General features: G+C 44.6%; 1 protein-coding gene across 2 annotated transcripts; it reads left to right on the forward strand.

Annotated features, from left to right (window-relative positions):
• Positions 1 to 6,333: 6,333 nt before the first annotated feature.
• On the forward strand, positions 6,334 to 21,894 carry LOC144511819 (gastricsin-like). 2 transcript variants are annotated; one of them, XM_078242170.1, is made up of 9 exons: positions 6,334 to 6,389; positions 6,995 to 7,160; positions 9,330 to 9,447; positions 9,577 to 9,695; positions 12,290 to 12,489; positions 15,773 to 15,895; positions 16,335 to 16,479; positions 19,758 to 19,856; positions 21,739 to 21,894. In XM_078242170.1, the coding sequence occupies exons 1-9, from the start codon at positions 6,334 to 6,336 to the stop codon at positions 21,892 to 21,894; spliced, it is 1,182 nt and encodes a 393-aa protein (XP_078098296.1). The 2 variants fall into 2 exon arrangements, with proteins under 2 accessions (XP_078098296.1, XP_078098297.1); XM_078242171.1 differs by having other exon boundaries at positions 15,785 to 15,895.
• Positions 21,895 to 22,299: the final 405 nt, after the last annotated feature.

Genomic DNA, 22,299 nt, shown 5'->3' on the forward strand with positions numbered 1-22,299 from the left:
TAAAATCTGGATTTAGATGCTAGCATTAGCAATGATGTCCCTGAAACTACCAAACAAAAACCCATCTAGTTCACTTATGTCATTTAGTGATTGTAACCTGTCATCCTTACCCTGTCTGGCCTACATGTTTTTTATTCATTCGTGGGACCTGGGGTTCACTGGCATTTGTTGCCCAACCCTAGTCGTTCTTGAACTGAGTGGCTTGCTAGGCCTTTTCAGAGGGCAGTTGAGAGTCAACCACATTGCTGTGGCTCTGGAGTCACATCCAGGCCCGACCAGGTAATTTCTGTTGATTAGAAATAGTTAGCAGACAGAAAGAACCACTCCCTTTTCAATCATATGACTTGCAGGTGGGAAAGTGACCTTTGAACTTTGCGGATTTACATAAGCAAGGCTGCTAGGCAACAGTAGATATGAACTTGCGGGTCCTATTGACCAACCAATTCCCAATTCTGCGAGAAAGTAGGATGGTATTGTCCAAGGTAAATAATGTGTGCGAATGTGATTGGAGCATCCAGTTAGGATGACAGGTTGGGTGGGAGAATCGAACCTTTGAAAAAGTATGATCATTTTGCAAATGTATTGTAACCCCCAGAGAGAAGTTGGAGTCCTCTGGCTGTCTCTCTCTCCCAATGCGTGTTGGTCAATAAAGAATGTCTTTAACTGGGCCTTTCGCAAGTCTTTGTATTAGTTGGGTTCAGCTCATACTTAGCACCTGAGAGAGAAAGCCCAAAAAAGTCCACCTCAAGACGATGGTGGTGAATGTGGTGTGTGTGCGCATGTGCGTGCATGTGTGCGGGTGTGCGGGTATGCACGTGTGTGCATGTGTGTGCATGCGTGTGCCTGTGCGCATGTGCACGTGAGTGTGTGCACGTGTATGCACGTGTGTATGGATGGCCTCTTAGAGTTAGGAACACAGTCAGGGTTGGTGAAATTGGAGCAGGTTAGGCAGATCTCTACTCCATGGTAGTCAGGAACATTTACATGGTAGAAACTGGGGACCTCACTACAAAGAGCATATCTTGGACACATTCCAGAGTGAGTGAGGTTAAATAAAAGCACAATGAGTCAGCCGCCAGTGCAGCAATGTGCTGCCTATATAATTTTAAAGCCCAGTTGCTTCCCTTTATGAGGAGGCCTATTTCATTGACAGTGTAGTAGGTTTATTCGCCTACAAATGTGGAGCCACACTGACCCCAAATTTCAGCCATGAGCTCGCCTGTAAATCAGGTTCATCCTCGTCTGATGGTAGAGAGGTCGGAGTCAAATAAATTCACAGCTTCAGCTTCACCCTCACTAAACATAGGCCATGGTTGGTTTGTACCACAATCTCATTTACCCTCTGATATCGAGGCCATTGATGGGGGAGAGGGATATTAATCCCTAATCCAGTCCTGGGCCAATCTCAATGCTTAAATCGTGACAGGTGCATTGGGATTTTAATCTGTGGTCCCCCCTCCCACTTGACTGATACCAAACTAATCCATGGAAATACAGGAGCAGAGCATGTTCTTTGGAGAAATGTTGGACTAGCTGGACTACAGTTCAGTTATAGGAGGGAGCAAAGGCTTTGGAAAGGATGGAGGATTTGGACTCAGTTAGGTTAGAAAGATTATTTGGAATGTAGAGATTTGTTAGGAATGGGAACAATGCAAATAAAATCCATTGGCACGCATGTATACATTAGACATCAGATAGAATTTATTGCTGCAGAGGAGCATTTGGAACAAAGTGATGGACTATGCAGTAGATAAAACCCATGAGATTAAAGGACAGTAGCAGCTTGGAAATAAAATTGACTAAGGATCAGACAGAAATAATGAATGGTTATTTAACAAGCTGGAATGAAGAGAATACAATGATGTCCCACAGAGGTTGCTTTTAAGATTACTGTGCATGAATAACCTTGAATAAGTCCATGACAGCAAAGTTTGCAAATTATACAAACTCGGAAATGTAGTCAGAATAGGAACAGACTTCAGGTGGACAGAGTTTAGTGAAATAAGCAGAAACATTGCAGGTGAGATTTGATAAAGGAAAGTGTGAAGTGATGGGATGATTGAGGAAAGACAATAGAAACTAAATGGCACAATTCTAAAGCGAGTTCAAGAACGGGATGACTGGGGATAAAAAAAACCAGGATTCTCCCAATCTCGGACGCCCTGCCACCGCTACCAGTGAGAACCGAGAATCTGACACTCAGCCAAAACTCTATTCACTGCAGAGGGACCAGAGAATCCCAGCCGCGGGGGAGATCGGAGAATTCCAGCCAAAGGTAGAAAAAGCCACCATATCTGCTGAGTATTTCCAGCATTTTCTGCCTGTGTTCCAGCAATCGCGCTACTTTGCTTTTATCTGAGTAATCCGGAGAAAATATGTCTGGCATCATGGCACAGTGGTTGTCACTGCTGCCTCACAGTGCCAGGGAGCCAGGTTCAATTCCGGCCTTGGGTGACTGTGTGAAGTTTGCACATTCTCCCCATGTCTGCATGGGTTTTGTCCGGGAGCTATGGCTTCCTTCCACACTTCAAAGATGTGCTGGTTAGGTGGATTGGCCATGCTAGATTGCCCCTTAGTGTCCCAAGATTAGTAGATCAGGTGGATAAGGAGTTATGGGGAATGGGTGGGTGGGCCTGGGTAAGTTGCTGGGCTCAATGGGCTGAATGGTCTCCTTCGGCACTGTAAGGGTTCTATGATTCAATACATACAAATAGTAGGACATTTTGGACAGGGAAGTTGGCAAAAGTAGGTGAGATTATTAATTGAGGATTAGAGCACAAAAACAATTAAAGATTTATAAAATACTGATTGGACCTCAGCTGTAATATTGGGTTCAATTCATGGCACCACAAAGGATGTCCAAATCTTACAGGGGTTGTAGAGGAGATTTTGTTTAATGATACCAAGAATGAGGGACTCATTCACAAGAATGATCCCTGGAATGAAGAGCTTGTCATATGAGGAACAGTTGAGGACTCTGGGTCTGTACTCGTTGGAGTTTAGAAAGATGAGGGGGGATCTTATTGAAACTTACAGGATACTGCGAGGCCTGGATAGAGTGGACGTGGAAAGGATGTTTCCACGAGTAGGAAAAACTAGAACCAGAGGGCACAACCTCAGGCTATAGGGACGATCCTTTAAAACAGAGATGAGGAGGAATTTCTTCAGCCTGAGAGTGGTGAATCTGTGGAACTCTTTGCCGCAGAAGGCTGTGGAGGCCAGGTCATTGAGTGCCTTTAAGAGAGAGATAGATATGTTCTTGGTTAATAAGGGGATCAGGGGTTATGGAGAAAACACAGTAAGAAGTCTCAAAACACCAGGTTAAAGTCCAACAGGTTTATTTGGTAGCACAAGCCATAAGCTTTCGGAGCACTGCCCCTTCATCAGGTGAGTGGGAGTTGTGTTCACAAACCGGGCATATATAGACACAAACTCAATTTACAAAATAATGGTTGGAATGCGAGTTTTTACAGGTAATCAAGTCTTAAAGGTACGGACAATGTGAGTGGAGAGAGGGTTAAGCACAGGTTAAAGAGATGTGTATTGTCTCCAGCCAGAACAGTTAGTGAGATTTTGCAAGCCCAGGCAAGTCGTGGGGGTTACAGATAGTGTGACATGAACCCAAGATCTCGGTTGAGGCCGTCCTCATGTGTGCGGAACTTGGCTATCAGTTTCTGCTCAGCGATTCTGCGTGTGTCGTGAAGGCTGCCTTGGAGAACGCTTACCCAAAGATCAGAAGCTGAATGCCCATGACCGATGAAGTGTTCCCCACCAAGAAGAGAACACTCCTGCCTGGTGATTGTCGAGTGGTGTTCATTCATCCGTTGCTGTAGCGTCTGCATGATCGCCCCAATGTACCATGCCTCGGGACATCCTTTCCTACAGCGTATCAGGTAGACAGCGTTGGCCGAGATGCAAGTGTATGTACCGTGTACCTGGTGGATGGTGTTCCCGCGTGAGATGATGGCTTCCGTGTCGATGATCCGGCACGTCTTGCAGAGGTTGCTTTGGCAGGTTGTGTGGTGTCATGGTCACTGTTCTCCTGAAGACTGGGTAGTTTGCTGCGGACAATGATCTGTTTGAGGTTGTGCGGTTGTTTGAAGGCAAGAAGTGGGGGTTTGGGGATGGCCTTGGCGAGATGTTCGTCTTCATCGTTGAAGGCTGTTGAACATGTTGAACATCTCAGCCATGATTGAGTGGCGGAGCAGACTCGATGGGCCGAGTGGCCTAATTCTGTTCCTTTGTCTTATGGTCTTCAGTTACGTGAAGAGAATGGAAAAGATGTTCGAGTCAGAACAGGGAAAATGAAGAGGGGATTTGACAGAGGGTTTCAAATTGAAGAATAATTTTGATATAATAAATAACCAGGAGTTGCTTCCACAGGCAGAAGTTTCAATAACAAGAGGACAAAAATCCAAGGTCACTGGAAAAAGGATCCATGAGAAAAAAAATTACAGAGAAAGTTGTTATATTCTAGAATGTATTGACTGAAAGCACAATGGAAGCAGGTTGAATGGTCACCTTAACCGGGAACTTGTAATTTAAAAGGAAAAAATACAGGATAAAGGATAAAGAGCAGGGAAGTGCAACTGATTGGAATAGCTCTTCCCAAGGGGATAGCACAGCCAGGCTGGGTCAAATGGTCTTCTGTAATCTTGAAAGTCAGATTATTACTTGAATGGGAGTAAATTGAGAAAGGTGGATACTCAACGATACCTTGGAGTCCTCGTGCATCAGTCGTTGGAAATAAGTGCACAGGTACAGCAGGCAGTAAAGAAGGCAAATGGTATGTTGGCCTTCACAGCGAGAGGATTTGAGTATAGGGATAGGGATGTTTTGCTGCAATTGTATAGAGTGTTGGTGAGGCCATACCTGGAGTATTGTGTGAAGTTTTAGTGTCCTTATCTGAGGAAGGATGTTCTTTGCTATAGAGGGAGTACAGCAAAGGTTTACCAGGCTGATTCCTGGGATGGCAGGTCTGTCATATGAGGAGAGACTAAATCGGTTAGGATTATGTTCACTGGAGTTTAGAAGAGTGAGAGGGAATCTCATAAAAATTTATAAAATTAGGGTAGATTCAGAAATAATGTCCCCAATGGTGGGGGAGTCCAGAACGAGGGGTTATAGTTTGAGGATAAGGGGTAAACCTTTTAGAACTGATGTGAGGAAAAATTTCTTCACCCAAAGGGTGGTGAATGTGTGGAATTCACTACCACAGAATGTAGTTGAGGCCAAAACATTGTCTGATTTCAAGAAGAAATTAGACATAGCTCTTGGGGCTAAAGGGATCAAGAGATATGGGAGGAAAGGGGGATCAGGATATTGAATTCGATGATCAGCCACAATCAAGATGAAAGGCAGAGCAGGCTTGAAGGGCCGAATGGCCTACTCCTGCTTCTGGTTTCTATGTTTATATGGCTCATGATTCTATCTATGATTCTGTAAGCAGTCATTACAATCTTCGAAATAAAATATGATCCATTACTGAGAGAAACAAAACCTTTCCTGCAATGATGGTAAGTTGCATTTTAGTTGTGATATTGACCCAAGGATAGAATCACAGAGTCTCTACAGTACTGAAGGAGGCCATTCAGTCCATTGTGCACTGACTTTCCAAAAGAGCACTTTAGCCAGATGGTAGCCAGATCTACCCCTCCGACCTATCCCATGCATTTACCATGGCTAATCCACCTAACCTACAAATCTTTGGAGCGTGGGAGGAAACCGGAGCACCCAGAGGAAACCCACGCAGGCACATGGAGAACATGCAAACTCCACACAGTCACCCAAGGCCATAATTGAACCCGGGTCCCTGGCGCTGTGAGGCGACAGTGCTAACCGCTGTGCCACCGTGCTTCCTGGAGCTTTTCAATTTGCTTCCAAGAATCAGAGAGAAAGTTCCAGAATTGTCCAAGAATTGGCCATTTGTTTAAGTAAATCCGCCAGTAATTAATCCCTGGTAGCTGTCCATGATTAACCATGAATTACTTCTTGCTAAGTTTGCCTTGCATTATGGATTCTAAGATCATTCTCAGAAAAGATATGAGACTAATTGTTCTATTATTACCGGTTTATCTTATTTCTTGCATTGCTTGACCTTCTCCTTTTGTTTGAGGTTGAAGATTATTTAAATATTTTGATGCTGTTTTATTTGTACAAAAAACGGTAAATATTCAGTTTGAGATACCGCGACCTTCATTAGTGAAGGTGAGAAGAAAATCATTTGTGAATCGCAGGTATAAAAAGACCCAGGTGCATCCATCTCCAGCACAATTGAAGAAATTGTGTGAATCACGTTACAGCTTTCCACAACGTCACACAGCAAGAAGCACCATGAAGTGGTTAATCCTTTCACTGCTCTGTGTCCAGCTCGCTGAGTGTCTCTTCAGGTTGGTCAACAACCAAAAAACTAATTTATATCGGCCAATTCATGCACCATTTTGTACATCAGGCACCTACTGCTTTCCAATAAGTTTCATAGAGTTTGCTCATTTGGGATTTGATTAAGAAAATCCTACCCGTGATCTATTTGAAGTTGTTCAGTTTAGTTCGAAGCCAAACAGATTGACCTAACGTTGCTGCTTTGATGGTGTAGTTTGTTAGCTGATGTGGGTGGCACGGTGGCACATTGGTTAGCACTGTTGCCTCACAGCGCCAGGGACATGGCTTCAATTCCGGCTTGGGTCACTGTCTGTTCGGAGTCTGCACATTGTCCCCGCGTCTGCATGAGTTTCCTCCAAGTGCTCCAGTTTCCTCCCACAATCTGAAAGACATGCTGGTTCGGTGCATTGACCCTGCTAAATTCTCCCTCAGTGTACCTGAACAGGTGTCGGAGTGTAGCGGCTGGGGGATTTTCACAGTAATTTCATTGCAGTGTTAATGTGAGCCTACTTGTGACACTGATAAATAACAAAAAAATGTTCAGACCAGCAGTAAGATTAAACAGTGAGAGTACTCCAGTGATCGCCTCATTATTCGCTCTTTATCATTTCAGAGTGCCTTTACACAAGGGAAAGTCTATACGAGACATCCTGAAGGAACGCGGGGAGCTGAAACATTTCCTGGAAACACACAAATACGACCCAGCATTGAAATACCGAGGTTTGTTCCCTGGGTTACAGTCTCTGGTGGGAGATGAACCTCTTCTCAATTCCATGAATGTAAGTATAAAGAAAATCCACTTTAGAAAGTATTAAATGGTTACTTCATATGTCGGAGAGAACAAGTTCCAGCAGAGGCTGAGTTTCTTACAGCCAAGATCATACAATCCCGAAAGTGCAGAAGGAGGATATTCGTCCTATCAGGTCTGAGCCAACTCTCTGAGAGTATTTAATCCAGGCTTACTCCCCACCCATCCCAGCAACCCCACACATTTTATCATCTGAGGAGAGCACTGCCAGGGGATAAATTAATGGAAAACCAGTGGGACGCACTAAAAAGTGAGATACTAAATGTAGAAAGTAGACACACCCCTTCGAAAAGTATGAGTGGGACTGCCAAATCTAGACTCTATTGATTGTCTAGAAGAATACATGGAAAGATCAAACAGAAAAAGTGTACAGCAGGCACAAAGAACTAAGCACTGCAGATAGTCTAGGTGAATATTGGAAGTGCATGGATGAAGTTAAAAGGAAATAAGGAAATCAAAGTGAGGGCATGAAGAAAGATTAGCAATTAAAGTTAAAGAAACCCCAAAGATTTTTTATCAATGTATTAATGGTAAAAAAAAGTTTTAAAAGTTTATTTATTAGACACAAGTAAGGCTTACATTAACACTGCAATGAAGTTACAGTGAAATTCCCGTAGTCGCCACATTCCGGTGCCTGTTCGGGTCAATGCACACAAGCATCTTTCAGATTATGGGAGGAAACCAGAGCACCCGGAGGAAACCCACGCAAACACGGGGAGAACGTGCAAACTCCACACAGACAGTGACCCAAGTCGAGAATTGAACCCAGGTCTCTGGTACTGTGAGGCAGCAGTGCTAACCACTGTGCCACCGTGGTTAGTTAATAAAGTTAAGGTTAGTTAATAAAGAAGTGGGACCTATCAGGATGAAGAATGAAACTTGTGTGTAGATGCAGAGGCTGTGGGAATGAATGTTTTTTTCTCTGCATTTACAAAGGAAAAGGATTGTGTAGATTTAGTAGTCCAGGAGGAACACTGAGATATTGGATGGGATCATCATAAAAATGCAGAAGTACTCAAGAGGTTGGCATTACTGAAAGTTGATTTTCCAATCCTCACCAAGTACAAGGGAGGTACCGGAGGACTGGAGAAATGGAAACATAGTTCCATTGTTTAAAAAGGAAATGCCAAACAATTATAGACTAGCTAGTTTTACATTGATTGTGGGCAACTGGAATATTGTGTGCAGTTCTGGTCACCATATTACAGGAAGGACGTAATTGCTCTAGAGAGAATGCAGAGGAGGTTTACAAGAATGTTGCCAGGGCTTGAAATGTGTAGCTATGAGGAGAGATAGGTTGGGGTTATTTAATTTGGAACAAAGAAGGCTGAGGGATGATTTGACAACTTTCTGTGTGGAATTTGCATGTTCTCCCCATGTCTGCACGGGTTTTCCTCCGGATGCTACAGTTTCCTTCCACATTACAAAGATGCACGCGTTAGGTTGATTGGCCATGGTAAATTGTCCCTTAGCGTCAGGGAGATTAGCAGAGTAAATACATGGGGTTACCAGGTTAGGACAAGCTCAATGGGCCGAATGGCCTCTTTCTGCATTATAGGGATTCTGATTCTAAGGTGACCATCCCACTACTCTCAATGGGTTCCCCGGGGTCAGGGCAGTCGACAAAACGCTATAGACGTCAGCGGGACCAGGCGATCCCACCAGTGGCCATTAGTGCGCTTCTTCCACCACCAGGAAACACACCGCCAGGAGGACGGAAAATCCTGACCAACACTTTGGTTCAGTGATCATTTGAAATCTTTTCTACAGGTGGGATTTTCTGGCCGCAATCATCCCAAGATTGGAAAATCCCACCCAGGTCAACGAACCTTTGGCTGGCAGCACAGGAAAATTCCCCCCCACATCTCCACAATCCTCTCCCCTGTGAGCTTAACCTCTGGAGAATGAAACCAATTGCATTGTAAGATATTTCCAGCAAGGATTCCACCCTCACATTCGACGGGGTACCACAAGCAGAAACCTCATAGCTTGATAGTCAATTTGATAAGTGCGGGAATCCGTCAGAAAGTGAAACGTTTTGGGGGGGTTTTTTGGGAGAGATGTTTGGTTTCAGTTGCGGTTGTCGGCCTCAAGTTCGTGTAAATAAAATCCAGTTCCTGTTTTTCAATTCACTGTTTAGAGTTTCTACTATGGATCCATTACTGTGGGTACCCCACCCCAGAGCTTTACTGTCCTGTTTGACACTGGTTCGTCCAACCTTTGGGTCCCATCAATCTACTGCCGCAGTCAATCTTGTGGTAAGTGAAAGATAACCGACACATTTGATTACTTGATCAGAGCATGTTTTTAAAATTCTAATTCAAATTACTTTCCAAGGGACCTGAATTCTGAACTAATGTTGGTGATAATTTATTCTTCTCCGACAGATAACCATGCAAAATTTAATCCAACTCGATCCTCAACATTCACTACAAATGGACAGACCTTTCGTTTGGCTTATGGCTCCGGTGATCTGTCTGGATATTTTGGATATGATACAGTGAATGTGAGTACTGAACGATACGCTCGCAATATGCACTGAACACCTCATTTCCAGGTCTCCGCTCGACATAATCTTTGCAATGATTTTGTCTCTGTATTTACTCTTCAATGTGTATGAGCATCATGTGGAGATGCCGGCGTTAGACTGGGGTAAACACAGTAAGAAGTTTAACAACACCAGGTTAAAGTCCAACAGGTTTATTTGGTAGCAAAAGCCACTTTTGCTACCAAATAAACCTGTTGGACTTTAACCTGGTGTTGTTAAACTTCTTACTATGAGCATCATCCCATGTCAACTGAATAAGCAACATTGTACAGACAGTCTTTGATTTGATTTATTATTGTCACATGTATTGGGATACAATGAAAACTTGCATGCTATATAGACAAAACATACTGTTCATATATTACATAGGGGAGAAGAAGAGGGTGCAGAATATAATGTTACAGTTATAGCTAGGGTGCAGAGAAAGATCAACTTAATATAAGGGGGGTCCATTCAAAAGCATAATGGCAGTAGGAAAGAAGCTGTTCTTGAGCCAGTTGGTATGTGATCTAAAACTTTTGTATCTTTTTCCTGACGGAAGAAAGTGGAAGAGAGTATGTCCGGGATGCGTGGGTCCTTGATTATGTTGGCTGCTTTTCTGAAACAGCAGCAAGTGTAGATGGGGTCAATGGGTGGGAAGCTGATTTATGTGATGAACTGAGCAGGTGCAGCAGGCGGTAAAGAAGGCACATGGTATGTTGGCCTTCATTGTGAGAAGTTTCGCGTACGGGTGCAGGGATGTGTGCTGTTGCAATTATGCAGGGCCTTGGTGAGGCCACACCTAGAATATTGTCTGCCGTTTTAGTCTCATTTTCTGAGGAAGGATGTTCTTCCTCTCGAGGGAGTGCAGCAAAAGTTTACCAGGCTGATTCTGGGGATGGCGGGACTGATGTATGAGGAGAGATTGACTTGGTTAGAATTGTTTCACTGGAGTTCAGATGAATGAGGGGGGATCTCATCGAGATTTATAAAATTCTAACAGAACTAGACAGGGTAGATGGAAGGAGGATGTTCCTGATGGTGGTTGAGTCCAGAAGCAGGGGTCACAGTCTGAGGATACGGGGTAGACCATTTCGGATGGAGATGAGGAGACATTTCTTCACCCAAAGAGTGGTGAGCCTGTGGAATTCATTACCACAGGAAGTAGTTGATGCCAAAACATTGAATGTATTCAAGAGGTGCCTGGATATAGCACTTGGGGCGAATGGGATCAAAGGTTATGGGGAGAAAGCAGGATTAGGCTATTGAGTTGGACGATCAGCCATGATTGTGATGAATGGCGGAGCAGGCTCGAAGGGCCGAATGGCCACCTCCTGCTCCTATCTTCTGTGTTTCTATGTTTATAGCACCTTCCAGGAACTCGGGGCGTATCCCAAAGTGTCTTTCGGCTAATGAAGTGAGGTGATAAAGGAAAAGCTGCAGTCAGTTTATACTCTGCAAGCTCCCAAAAAACAGCAATCTGATAATAACAATGTTGTTTTTGTGAAGTGGATTGAAGGTTAAATATTGGTCAGGACACGTGCTCTGATGTAGATAGGATGTTTCCCCTGGCTGGTGAGTCTAGGAGACAGAGGGCCTGATTTTACCATTTTGATTCTAAGTATTAAATCTGGATGTGATTCAGATCGGACTTGTAAACCTGCTCTCAGGCGCCCCCATATGCACTTAGCCTGAAAAAAAAGCAGCGATTCTGAACCACGCTGTGTGTGGGGCTTATCACGCCCGAAACGCTGCTTCTCTGGTCGGAGCCTTCAACTGCACATGCACAGTAAAAAAAGTTTGAAAAACACTCCACCGCCACATCGCTCCCGGGCCACTTTTCGCGAACTGGGAGTGATGGCCCCCACAGACATTGCCCCACCCCCACACCATAACAGTCCCCCTTATCCACCCGCCCCCCCCCCCCCCCACCCTGCTACCCAGACCGATTGTGGCCCCCTGCTCCACTCCCCCCCCGCCACTGATCACCCACAGAGTGGCAGCAGACCCCCCCCCCCGGCCCACCACGCCCCCACCAGAGATCCATCTGGCCTGCCTCCCTCCTCTTTCCCCCCCCCCCCCACCCGGCCCTCCTCCTGCCTCCTCCCACCAGAGATCCATATGGCCCTCCTCCTCCCGCACCCCCCCCCCTCCCCCCCCACCCACCTCCCTACTAGAGATCCATCTGGCTCGCCTCCCTCCTCCTCTCCCCCCCCGCCACCAGAGATCCATCTGGCCCGCCTCCTCCTCCCTGAACTTACTGAAGCTCTGAACTTACCTCTTCAGAAGCTGGAGTGCCCGAAACAGACTTTTCCTGAGCACGTCTGTTTCGCGCTGAATCTGGACGGGTGAACACGATGGTAAAGGGGGGAATGCAGTAAGTTTGGGCATCCAGCCCATTAAGTCAATTTAAATACATGCTCCTCCTTTCGATTCGGAGTGATCTTGCTTTGTGAGCAGTATGAGGCAGGAGGAAACTATAATGAGGAGGGATCTGTCAGGAGGCAAATGAATGGAGTTGATGATCTTCTCACTCAGTGCATCATTCTTCTTTCTATTTTCTCCTTCTCAAGGTTGCCGGCATATCAATTAGAGGGCAGGAGTTGGGCCTCAGCGAAAATGAACCAGGCACTAATTTTTATTACGCACCCTTTGACGGAATCCTTGGTCTGGGTTATCCAGCGCTCTCAGAGGGAGGGGCAATACCCGCGTTCGACAGCATGCTAAAAGACAACCTATTGGAACAGCCTCTGTTTTCTGTGTACTTGGGCAGGTAATATATAAGATTTAGGGACCTATGGATCAAGATACTTTCAATAGGATTCTCCATGGATTGAACTGATTAATGGCTGTTTAGGCCAATTCCAGTGGGTCTGAGCCATGGAATCACAGAGCCATGGAAAGGTTACGGTGCAGAAAGAGGCCATTCAGCCCATCCTGTCTGAGCCAGCCAAAGAAAAGAGTGAAAAGAAACAAGCCACTCATTTCAATCCCACTTTCCAGCACCTGGTCCGTAATCTTGCAGGTTCCAGCCCTTCAGATGTAGATCCAGGTACCTTTCAAACGCGTGGAGCGTTTCAGCCTGAACCGCCAGTGAATTCCAGATGTGCATCTCCCTCTGGGTAATAAAGATTTTCCTCGTCCCCTCTAATCCTTCTACCAATCACCTTAAACCTGCGCCCCCTGGTAACTGACCCCTCAGCTGGGGGAATCAAGTCTCACCTGACTGCCCTGTCTAGGCCCTCCATAATTTTGCACACCTCCATTAGGTCATCCTGTAGCCTGCTCTGTTCTATGGAGGAAAACCCTAGTTTATCCAATCTCTCCTCATTGCTCCAAGTTTAAATCCCTGGCAACATTCTTGTAAATCTCCTCTGCAGCCTCTCTAGAGCAATTATGTCTTTCATAGAATCATAGAATTGAATCCCTCCAGTGCAAAAGGAGGCCATTTAGTCCATCAGGCCTGCTCTGACAACAATCCCAACTAGGCCCTATTCCTGCAACCCCATGTATTTACCCTGCTAATCCCCTAACCTACACGGCAGCACGGTAGCACAGTGGTTAGCACTGCTGCTTCACAGCTCCAGGGACCTGGGTTCGATTCCCGGCTTGGGTCACTGTCTGTGTGGAGTTTGCACATTCTCCTTGTGTCTGCGTGGGTTTCCTCCGGGTGCTCCGGTTTCCTCCCACAGTCCAAAGATGTGCGTGTTAGGTTGATTGGCCATGCTAAAATTGCCCCTTAGTGTCCTGAGATGCGCAGGTTAGAGGGATTAGCGGGTAAATGTGTAGGGATAGGGGGGTAGGGCCGGGGTGGGATTGTGGTCGGTGCAGACTCGATGGGCCAAATGGCCTCTTTGTGCACTGTAGGGTTTCTATGATTCACATATTGGGACACGTTAGGCAATTTAGTGCAGCCAACCACCTAACGTGCACATATTTACAGTGTGGGAGGAAACCGGAGCACCCGGAGGAAACCCACGCAGACACAGAGAGAATGTGCAAACTCCACACAGTCACCCTAGGCTGGAATTGAACCCGGATCCCTGGCACTGTGAAGCAGCATTGCTAATCATTGTGCCACCATGCCATGCTGTAATGTGGGGACCAAAACTGTACACAAAACTCCAGTTGGCCTCACCAGGCGGCATGGTGTACAGCGGTTAGCACTGCTGCCTCAAAGTGCCAGGGACCCAGGTTCGATTCCCAGCTTGGGTCACTATCTGCGTGGGTTTCCTCCGGGTACTCCGGTTTCCTCCCACAGTCTGAAAGATGTGCTGGTTAGGTGGATTGACCCGAACGGGCGCCGGAGTGTGGCGACTGGGGGAATTTTCCAGTGACTTCATTGCAGTGTTAATGTAAGCCTTGTTTGTGACTAATAAATAAACTTTACTTTACAGTGTTTCATACAGTTCCTGCATTACATCCCTGCTTTTGTATCCAATATTTCACCCAAATAATGGGAAGCAATCCATGTGCTTTCCTGACCACCTTGTACACCTGTCCTGCAAGACAGGATATTTTCAGTTTTACTTCCCCTTGGATCCTCAAAAGACAATTATAATGACCAACACCCACAGTCTTCATCAGGCACAGTGGCACAGTCGTTAGCACTGCTGCCTCACAGCACCAGAGATCTGGGTTCAATTCTCAGCTTGGGTCACTGTCTGTGTGGAGTTTGCACGTTCTCCCCGTGTCTGTGTAGGTTTCCTCCAGGTGCACCGGTTTCCTCCCACAGTCTGAATTTAGCCATGCTAAATTCTCCCTCAGTGTATGCGAACCGGCGCTGGAGTGTGGCGACAAGGGGATTTTCACAGTAACTTCATTGCAGTGTTAATGTAAGCCTAGTTATGACAATAATAAATACAATAAAGAACACAAAGGGTCTTTATTAATAAGGAAAACTGTACAGAGGCTGGCAGCCAGCCCACCAACTGCCCCTGTCTCTGCATGTCTTCCACGTGGCTTCAAACTGTCTTCTGCCTATGTGAGGATTCCACCCCTGGGATGATTACCCACTCTCAGTCTTAATTGGTTGCCCCCAAGCCAGATGAGCTTCTTCTGCTGTGTTGCCCTTAATGACCACAATTACCACAGGAATCAAAAATACAAGTAGCTGTCTGCTCTGTGTGGGTGTGCCCCAAAACCCTGTGCTTCTTAGCACAACACAGCCTGTATCACCTGCTTGGTTTCTTCCTCCCACTCCCCGCAACTCCAAGGCAGTGTAAGCAAAATATCCACTTGTGGGGTGAAAAATTGAGACTATTAACGTGTAACATTTCGGGGCTGAAAAGAGGCAGTCGGGGTGGGGGGAGGGCGGGGGGAGGGGGATTAAGCTATCCACCAATCAAACGCAGAAACATAATTTTTTGGGGGCCAAAGAAATTGAATTTTTCCATGCACCAGGTCGACTTATAGGCCCCTATTACAAGAACAAGCACTAGCCGTAGGCCATACAATCCCTTGAGCCTGTTCCATCATTCAATAAGATTTTGACTTAAGCCCCACATTCCGGCCAATCACTATTTCCCATGATAACAGCAAAAAACTGCGGATGCTGGAATCTGAAACAAAAACAGAAAAAGCTAGAAAATCTCAGCAGGTCTGACAGCATCTGTGGAGAGAGAGTAGAGCCAACGTTTCGAGTCTGGATGACCCTTCGTCAGAGCCAATTTGTGCCCATTTCCCATGATTCCCTTGGAGTCCAAAAATGTACCTAACTCAACCTTGAATATATTCAGTGACAGAATATCCATAACTGTCTGGGATGGAGAATTCTGTAGATTCACAAACCTCTGAGTGAACATCTAGGCCAGAAATTTCCCATCCTGCCTGTTGCAGGAATTGTAACGGGCAGGACAGAAAGATTATTTGAAGGTCTGTTGACCTTGGGCTGGAATTTCAGGTCTTGTGGCGTGTGCAACCAGAAATTTCTACCCCTAATGTTTCCGAGGGGTGGGAAAAAAAGGGATACGAGTTTCAGTCCGGAGTTAGAAGGTAACTGAGGGGGAGACCAATGAAATGCATTAATTGACCCTGAAATATTTCATTTATTCCAGGACTGCAAACAGCCAAGATGGAGGTGAAGTGGTATTTGGAGGAATTGATAACAGTCTCTACAGAGGTCAGATTTACTGGGCGCCAGTTATTCAAGAAGAGTACTGGACAATCGCCATTGAAGGGTAAGTGAGAAAGAAATAAAACAGTAATCACAGTTGAACAACCACCCTGTCGATAGGCTGGGCTGGCTACAAATCCCTTGAAGGGTCACAGTACATTTCTGTAATGAGATCCCTCTTCAAAAAAACAGCATTGCTATTCAGTAAGAAGAAGCTGTTACTGATGCTCCATAATAACGTTCTGATTTTGAAATGATATTGTGCAGATATTAGCATACAAACGCTTTAAATACTCTTATGAATGAATTCCTTTTGTCTGTTTCATCAATGGACACTCAAACTTCAGAACAAGCAGATGTTTGGTTGCTGTAGGACTTGACTCCCCAAAGAGGGAAGGGACTGAGGTTCTGCGTACTGAACAATTGAAGTGTGATTGTATAGTTGCTGCTTTGTTCCACACATTGCTTGAGATGTCACTCTAGAACACAATTCTCCCTTTCAGTGTGAAATTCAACGGCCGAAATACCTTCTGTTACCAAGGGTGCCAAGCTATAGTCGACACTGGAACCTCCCAAATCACCGTCCCACATGAGTACTTAGGTCCATTGTTGCGGGAGATTGGTGCGTATGAGGATCAGAATGGTGAGGTAAGTTGTTGTAAGAAATGCCAATTGATTCTGGGCCGACAGCACAATTGGGAATGTTGCCCCATGCTGACAATGAAAGGAATGGAAATCAGTAGATGCCATCAATAATTCATATTATCTGGTCACAGATAATTGATGAATATTTGATTTGATTTGATTTATTATTGTCACATGTATTAACATACAGTGAAAAGTATTGTTTCTTGCGTGCTATGCAGACAAAGCATACCATTCATAGAGAAGGAAACGAGAGAGTGCAGAATGTAGTGTTACAGTCATAGCTCATGTGTAGAGAAAGATCAACTTAATGCAAGGTAAGTCCATTCAAACGTCTGACAGCAGCAATTCCAATTCTCTCCCTCCACCTAGTGGTGCACCAAGGCAGACTTTTGTCTGATTCCATAGCTAGTAAATCCCAGAAGAGGTCACTAGTGGGCGGCATGGTGGCACAATTGTTAGCACTGCTGCCTTACAGTGCCGGGGACTTGGGTTTGATTCCCGGCTTGGGTGACTGTCTATGTGGAGTTTGCACATTCTCCCCGTGTCGGCGTGGGTTTCCTCCGGGTGCTCCAGTTTCCCCCCACAGTCTGAAAGATCTGCTGGTTACGTGCATTGGCCTTGCTGAATTCTCCCTCAGTGTACCCGAACAGGCGCCAGAGTGTGGCGACTCAGGGATTTTCACAGTAATTTCATTGCAGTGTATGCCGACTTGTGACACTAATAAGTAAACTTAAAATTAATCTATCATTAGGTGCTTATAGCTTGAGGGGCATCACTCCTCATCAAGTGTGCTGACCAGGAGTCTCTCCCACTCTTACAGCTGGCCATTGGTGTCAATCTACCTGACTTCATTATGAGAACACCTTCCTTGGCCATCAAGTCCTGGGTGGAATTTGAACTCGGAGCTTCTGGCTCAGAGACAGGGACGCTACCCACTGCGCCACATGATCATGAAAACATTTTAAGGATTAATATTGCCCTAATGGCATTTAAAGTAGAAGGCGATGACACGGTGAATTAATCCACCACCCATTCAGTTCCAGGGCTTAAATTCAAATTCAATTCAAAGTGATGGAATTGAACTTTCTTCTCTCTAGCAATTGGTAGGATCTTAAGTAAAACGAGGTTGAACCTCAATTCCTCGAACATGTACCTGACTAACAATGGACTGTTGCATGCAAAGAACTCTAAAGTTATGCATTGTAGGAAGTGGGGCGAATAACATTGATATTGTAGTGAGTCAGCTTTGGTTGTGGTTAAGGTACAATTCAGGGCAGTATACTAGAAGCTTCATTGTGCATTTAACATGATGCCATACTTGCTGCTGGCGATCTTGACGCTGATAATTGGTGTGAAAGAGAGAAATGCTTGATTACAAAGTGCTTGATAATAGACCTCGAGGAATAAGAGTTTTCATTTTTAAAAAAACATAATTTTAATGTATTTTTTAAATAATACTTAGGATTCCATTCAACCCACTGTAGCTCATTCAGCAAGAATAAAATTTAAGCCATCATATCATTCTACTGGATTTTGAGTAAATCAATGATCTTTTACTCTGTTATCTCACTTGATGTGGTCTCTCCTTCCATGAAGCTGTTCTTCCTGATGTTAGCCCTATGATGTCAATTGATCACTTACAACCTGTGCCTTTAAGTTTAAGTTTATTAATGTCACATGTAGGCTTACATTAACACTGCAATGAAGTGACTGTGAAAATCCCCTGGTCGCCACACTGAGGGAGAGTTCAGCATGGCCAATACACCTAACCAGCAAGTGTAACTTATGTTGAAGGTCTCATCAATGTTGTCTTCCTTTACCATGTGATATTTTGTTTCACGCCTCCTTTAATGTCTATAGAGCTCAGGTTTCTGCTGTCATCCTCAACTAAGTCTCCCGATACTAGCCAATCACATTGAGGAATTCTCACCGACAGCAACTCAGGAAGTAACATATAGGTCTTAGCATGTGCTTGGCACAATTTTGACTGCGATTTAAAAGACTTCCTGGGGTGAACTTACCCGTTCCGCCCACCACGGGAATGACAGCGGGTGAGGGGCGGGCCAGAGAAAGGTCCGTTGACCTCGTGTGGGAGGCAAGCCCGTCTAGAGACACACGAGGGAGACAAAATACATGCTAACCTGTGTCTCCTGTAGCTTGTTTTTCCTGGATCAGGTCTCCAGCCTAAATCCAAAGGCTACAGCTTTAGGGCCATGACTCCAAATCACTGCACATTTTAACAGAAAGTGAAATAAAGGTTCACACACAATTAAGTCAACAGCTTAAATATCATAAACAAACTTTGAAAACACCTTTAAACATCTGTGACATTCTTAGAATGAAATAGAAAAAAATGACATTCTGCAAATCTACAGTTAATTTGCCAGGGCCAGAAGTGTGGTTCAATAGTATTTATGACGAAATATGCTGTTAAAAACCCAGTTCCATCTTATTCAGCCATTTTTGTGTATTTTTATAGCAAGAATCAGGGCTTAGAAATGAAATTTCATCTCAATTCAATGATTTTGAATTGATTTCCAAATTGGAGGACTTCAGCATTGCACGCTATGGTGGAGTGATGAAGCACCAACAGCAACTTTGGATTTCCCAATTTAACTGTACAAGTGTCAGAAGTTGCTATCGATTTCACAGTGCAATGGTGAATGTTTCGCCAGCTGTACAACTGCAATATACAGACCATTAGTGTTCCCCACTCAATGTGATTGCAAGGAAACCAGTTGACACGATAGCAGAATATTGAAGCCAGTTTCTTTATGTTCTTCCAGCAGTAAGGATACTTCAATTGCGAGCAATAAAAGAACTAACTTCATAAAGTAAATCAAAGAAAAAAGATTTAATAAAAGAACTTCCTTACACCAACACTCAGGCCACACCCTGGGCCAGACAAGCTCCCCACAATACCTGTTTGCTTTATATTTATAACAAGGCCAGCTGACCACCACATCATTTTTCTATTGGTTACATTGTCTACCAGGTCAGCTGACCCTCACAACATGTTACCATTGATTACAGTATAACACTTTGCATTAGATCTTTGTTCAAATATCTCAGTGGGAATAGCTATATTCATGTTAATGTGATATAAATAGAACAAATAGTGGGGCCCCTGAAGTGTAGCATTAATGTCATTTCCAACTCGAGTTTCATAATCCATTTGACAGATCATTTGTGAAACAAATGTTAAGTCCCATGCTCTTTATTTTCCATTTGTACGTTATCATACGTTATTCTTCAATGTTGTCTTCTCTACTTAACAGTTTGCTGTCAACTGTAACAACATTGGAAACATGCCTTCTTTGACCTTTGTGATCAGTGGGGTTGAGTTCACAATCCCTCCATCAGTATACATCCTTCAGGTATGTATGCACTAACAACAACTTGTATTTATATAGCGCCTTTCATGTCGCAAAACATCCCAAGGTGTGTTTGTAGGTGTGCAATAAAGTGAAATATGGCAGCATATTTGGATTGATGGCCAAACGTCTTGTCAAAGAGGTAGGTTTTAAGGAAAATCTTAAAGAAGGAAAAAGAGGTGGAGCGGCTGAGAAAAGGAATTACCGAGCCTAGGGCCAAGACAACTGAGGGAGCAGCCAGGCAAAGTGGAGTGATTAAAACCAGGGATGTTCAAAAGGACAACAAAAAATAACACTGGGGATTAGCTTTTCCTGTTACTCCTTTGTGGTGAACCGTTGTTGGTTCCCACTAGGTAGTGCTGAGCCATGGTCTGGCCAGTACTATGAGTCTGTATATATGTTACTGTTGGGGTTAGGGTTGGGCTGTTCTACCTGTTAATATAGTTGTTATGGCACACCCCAGTCGGCTCCGCCTCCTGGGAGAGGTATAAAGGTCACTGCTCTGCCTGGTGACCCTTTAGTCTGGGATCGTGTACTGTATATGTTAGCTCTGTTATTGTTGGCAATAAAAGCCTTTATTTCCCGAGTACATCACGCCTCTCGTGTGTTATATCGCGCATCATCCTTAAAGTTGGATCAGAATGGTGCCATGGTAGAAGTTGTTATGTCTGCGCCTATTGACTTATGATGCCTAAAGAACTACCAAGTAGTCTTGGTAACTTGAACACTGGGAGCTATTTATTGTAGGTGTGCACTGTTCCACACTCAGATCTCAGACTGCACAACCTGGTCCCAACACCAGGAGCTAATTGCCCAGGGCTCAGCTGACCCACACTCTTAAAGGGGCAGTACGCACCCCAAAACCTCAACATGCAATATATACACATATATTACAGAATCTGGCTGTTTCTTATGGTATAACATTAGAGGAAAGGAGAATGACACTTTTCGTATTGGAATTCACTTCACCGTCCTCATCTATCCCATACCAATGTTCATTCAAATTCTTCCTTATGGTGTGGGGAATGTTTGTTGCACTCTATGGAATGTTCCAGATTGCTGTGGAGTAGTGCTGCCACACACCCGTGCAGCTTAGAGGGACCATTGCTCCAATGCTGTCATCTCTCAGCCAATAGGGATGAGATATGGACTCAAGAGTCCTGGTTACCTTCAGTATAGTTTAATGATCCTCCTGTACCCGTTTCCCCTTGATGAAACAGAGACCTGTCCTAATGTGTAACACCCCCTTGAGACACCTGACCGAGAACCAAAAAGCCCTCCTTAGTTGATGATCTGAATTTAAATTGGATGCGGTGATTACATGGAAAGCATATTCTGGACAGTAGCAATATATGTTCACCACTGCACAATTATGTAGTCATAGAGCAATACAGCACGGAAGCTGGCCCTTCAGCCCAACCGGTCCATGCCAACCATGGTGCCATCCCAGCTAGTCCCAGTTGCCCATGTTTGGCCCATATCCCTCTAATCCTTTCCCATCCATTTGCTTATCCAAATGCTCTTTAAATGTTGCTATTGTACCTGCCTCAACCACTTTCTCTGGCAGCTCATTCCAGATACACTTCACCCTCTGTGTGAAGAAATTGCCCCTCAAGTCCCTTTTCCCCTCTCACCTTAAACCGATGCCCTCTAGTTTGGAATTCTCCTTCCCTGTGTTGAATAAAGAAATGCATCAGGATAATAGAACATGTTTCTTTTTTTGCAAAATTCGAGCATGATTGCTGATCACGGGGTTGGAAAGTTTAGCATTGAAAATGATACATTTCTATGAACATATTCACCTGATCCGAAGTTGGTCGATTTGCTTAAAGAGAGGATTAAATTGTACATGATTATCAGCTCATGCACCGTCATTATCTTACAGAACAATGGATACTGTACTGCTGGGTTTGAACCAACCTACCTCCCTCCCCCAACCCAATACGGACCGCTATGGATTCTGGGTGACGTCTTCCTCGGAGCATTCTATTCTGTTTTTGACCGTGGGAATAACAGAATCGGATTTGCTACAGCTGCCTAAGGGACATGTCTTCTAGTTTAGTTCCCTATTTCAGCAAATAAAGCATGACATTTAAAACCACTTGCACAAGGTCTTTGACACTGATTTGAATAGGGATGAATATCAGGCAGTTTTTAGAATAAGCAGCAGATCTGTAGCATTTGTTTTTGCAACCAGATATCAAGTCATAAATCTACCCCCAAAGTCTTTCTCATAGGTGGATTAAAGGCTTTTAATTCAGGTTTAATGGGATTTGTGCTGGGCTTTATCTGTTTGTCACTTAAGCTTTCTTCCACCTTATTGTTAAAGCTCAGGCTGTGAAGTGGGAAAAATATACAGATGGGTGCACATAAGATGGTTGCCTGGCACACAAACAGTCACCTGGGAAAGAGACATTAAACGGGCACTGACTTTCAGTACAGACAG

This window comes from Mustelus asterias, chromosome 25 (assembly GCF_964213995.1).
Source record: "Mustelus asterias chromosome 25, sMusAst1.hap1.1, whole genome shotgun sequence".
Classification (NCBI taxonomy): Eukaryota; Metazoa; Chordata; class Chondrichthyes; order Carcharhiniformes; family Triakidae; genus Mustelus; species Mustelus asterias.